Here is a 2,843-nt window from a genome sequence, read left to right as displayed (position 1 = left end):
GCAGAGCGAGGTGGCACAGCTGATCCAGCAGACGCTGGAGCAGGAGCGGTGGCAGCGGGAGATGATCGAGCAGCGCTACACCCAGTACACCGAGGACGACGAGGAGGTGAGGGGACAACGCCCACCCACCCAGGGTCCCTCCGCCCGACATGGGGCCGGTGACGCCATTTCCCCGGGTGGGGATGCCAATGGTGCCCTGTGCCCTCCCCAGACGGGTGAATATGCGACAGACGAGGAGGAGGAGATGAGCCCCATGTTCCCTGGTGGGGAGATGGCCATCGAGGTGTTCGAGCTGGCCGAGAACGAGGACACGCTGTCCCCCGTGGAGATGGACCCCGAGAAGCTGGTGCACAAGTTCAAGGAGGTGAGGAGGGGCTGGGGGAAGCCGGGGGAGAGGGGGCTGCCCACACGTGTGTGCCCACCCCGTGCCCACACCGGCTCCTCCCGCAGCTCCAGATCAAACACGCTGTCACCGAGGCCGAGATCCAGCAGCTCAAGAGGAAGGTGAGTGGGGGTCTGGGGGTCCCGGCTGCCCAGGGGTAGGGGGGACACCCTGACATCTCCCCTGGCACCCCTGGATCTCGATCTCCACCATCCTCTCTGAATTCCTCACATTCTCACCCCTACCCTGCACGTGCTGTGCCGTGTTCTGCCTGTCACCTGGCTGTGCCATGTCATGCCTGTTCCCTGTTTGTGTCTTGCTGTGCCATGCCATGCCACACCACGTGGCTGTGCCATGCCATGCCATGCCTGTTCCCTGATTTGTAATGCCACGCCACACCATGCCATGCCATATCCTGTTCCCTGACTGTGCCATGCTGTGCCATATCCTTATCCCTGACTCTGCCATGCCATGCTCTGCCATATCCCGCTCCCTGACTGTGCCATGCCGTGCCATATCCTGCTCCCTGACTGTGCCATGCTGTGCCATCCCCAGCTGCAGTGCCTGGAGCAGGAGAAGGCACGCTGGCGGGCTGAGAAGGCCCAGCTGGAGCAGAGCGTGGAGGAGAACAAGGAGCGGATGGAGAAGCTGGAAGGGTACTGGATGGAGGCCCAGAACCTGTGCCAGGCCGTGGACGAGCACCTCAAGGAGACCCAGGCCCAGTACCAGACCCTGGAGCGCAAGTACAGCAAGGCCAAGCGGCTCATCAAGGAGTACCAGCAGAAGTGAGGGCAGCGCCCACCCCCTGCCCGTCCTCCCCTGGGCACCCCGTGTCCACCCGGGCATGGACCCGTCCCCTGGGAACTGACCCCTCCTCAGGCACCCCGGTCCCTGGGAACATTGGGCTGGGCCAGGCCCTCCCTGGGCATCCCTGATCTCTGGGCACAGACTGTGCCATTGGGCTGAGCTGCCCCCTAGCCATGGATCCGTCCCCCAGGAACCAGATCCTTCCCTGGCACCCCTTGTTCCTGGGCACAGCCACATAACGTGGGCACAGATCATGCCCTTGGTGTGGACCCTCTTGTGGGGCTCTGACCCCTTCATGGGCACCCTTTGTCCCTGGGCACTTAACGTCTCTTGGGCAGAAATACATCCCTTGGGGCACCAGATCCTTCCTGGGCACCCCCTGTCCCTGGGCAGGGACATTCCACTGGGCAGGGACTCCTCCCTGGGGAAACAGCTCCATCCTGATCATGGATCATGCCCTGGGAAGGAACCTTCCTCTTGATAGAGACCCATCCCTGGGGCACCAAATCCTTCCTGGGCACCCTTTGTTCTCTTGGCATGGACCATTCCCTGTGCAGGGACCTTCCCTGTGACATAAATCCATCAAGGCCAGGTTGGACAGGGCTTGGAGTAACCTGGTCTAGTGGAAGGTGTCCCTGCCATGGCAGGGAGTGGGATAAGATCATCTTTAAGATCCCTTCCAGCCCCAACTATTCCATCATCCCACTGGGCTGGGTGTCCCAGGATGCCCCTGCCCTGGTCCCCCTCCCTGGGGTATCCCCAGTGCCGGGGGGGGGGCCGTGTACCCACGCACCGATTCCCGCAGGGAGATCGAGTTCCTGAAGAAGGAGACGGCGCAGCGGCGGGTGCTGGAGGAGTCGGAGCTGGCACACAAAGAGGAGATGGAGAAGCTGCAGGAGAAGGTGGGCACCGGGCGCCGGGACCAGGGGTGTCCCTGAGCCCCCCAGCCCCGCCCGGCCACGGCCGCACCGCTCCCGGGGCTCCGTCGCCGATGGATCGCGGGGGATCTGCTGGGCCGCCGGATCCCGCGCCGGGGGCTGCGGAGCCTGTGGGGCACCGGCTCCCTCCGGACTGAGCTACGGCCGCTGGATCCCACCCCGGGTCACGGTGGATCTGCCTGGGGCTCCCAGCGGGATTGTGCTCCCTCCACCAGATCACAGCGGATCTGCTCGGGCGCTGGGCAACGCCCGGGCTCCTCCCGGCACTGGATCCCACCCTGGATTGCAGGGGATCTGCCTGCGGATCCTGCTCCGGGGTCTGACAGCCCACAAAGAGATCACCTCGGGCACCAGATCCCAGGCTGCTTGTGCGGGATCCCACGAGGGATCCCCAGAGATCATCCCACACGATCCTGTTGGGAGCCGGATCCCATGCTGGTCATGCTGGATCCCCCAACAGACCCCACTGGATTCCATGCCAGCCACACTGGAACCCCCCAGCCATGGGGTCAGAGCCGTGCGGGGCCACAGCGGATCCCACATGGGCTCACCGGATCCCAAAGGATCCCAAGGGTCTGCCGTGGGTCACAGTGGGGGGGGGCATCCCCTGCCCGGCTGGGGGGCACCAGGGCACAGAGGGGAGGTCCCTGGCACCCAGCAGAGCCCCTCCATGCACCCACCTCCATCACCCCAAAATATCCCCTGACATCCCACAG

The 2,843-nt window shown here is 64.5% G+C and overlaps 1 protein-coding gene across 1 annotated transcript in view; it reads left to right on the top strand.

Annotated features, from left to right (window-relative positions):
* Window positions 1-2,164, top strand: part of PPP1R9B (protein phosphatase 1 regulatory subunit 9B) — a gene marked incomplete at its 5' end in the record, with an annotated part of 5,979 nt that extends 3,815 nt beyond the window's left edge. The window contains 5 exon segments of the mRNA XM_029963517.1: window positions 1-106; window positions 212-364; window positions 451-504; window positions 938-1,167; window positions 1,995-2,164. Coding sequence (XP_029819377.1) covers window positions 1-106; window positions 212-364; window positions 451-504; window positions 938-1,167; window positions 1,995-2,127 — 676 coding nt within the window.
* Between the last annotated feature and the right edge of the window lie 679 nt (window positions 2,165-2,843).

The sequence above is a fragment of the Manacus vitellinus genome, unplaced genomic scaffold (genome assembly GCF_001715985.3).
Source record: "Manacus vitellinus isolate BGI_N305 unplaced genomic scaffold, ASM171598v3 scaffold_102_pilon, whole genome shotgun sequence".
Classification (NCBI taxonomy): Eukaryota; Metazoa; Chordata; class Aves; order Passeriformes; family Pipridae; genus Manacus; species Manacus vitellinus.
This window is presented reverse-complemented; position numbering and strand designations above follow the sequence as displayed.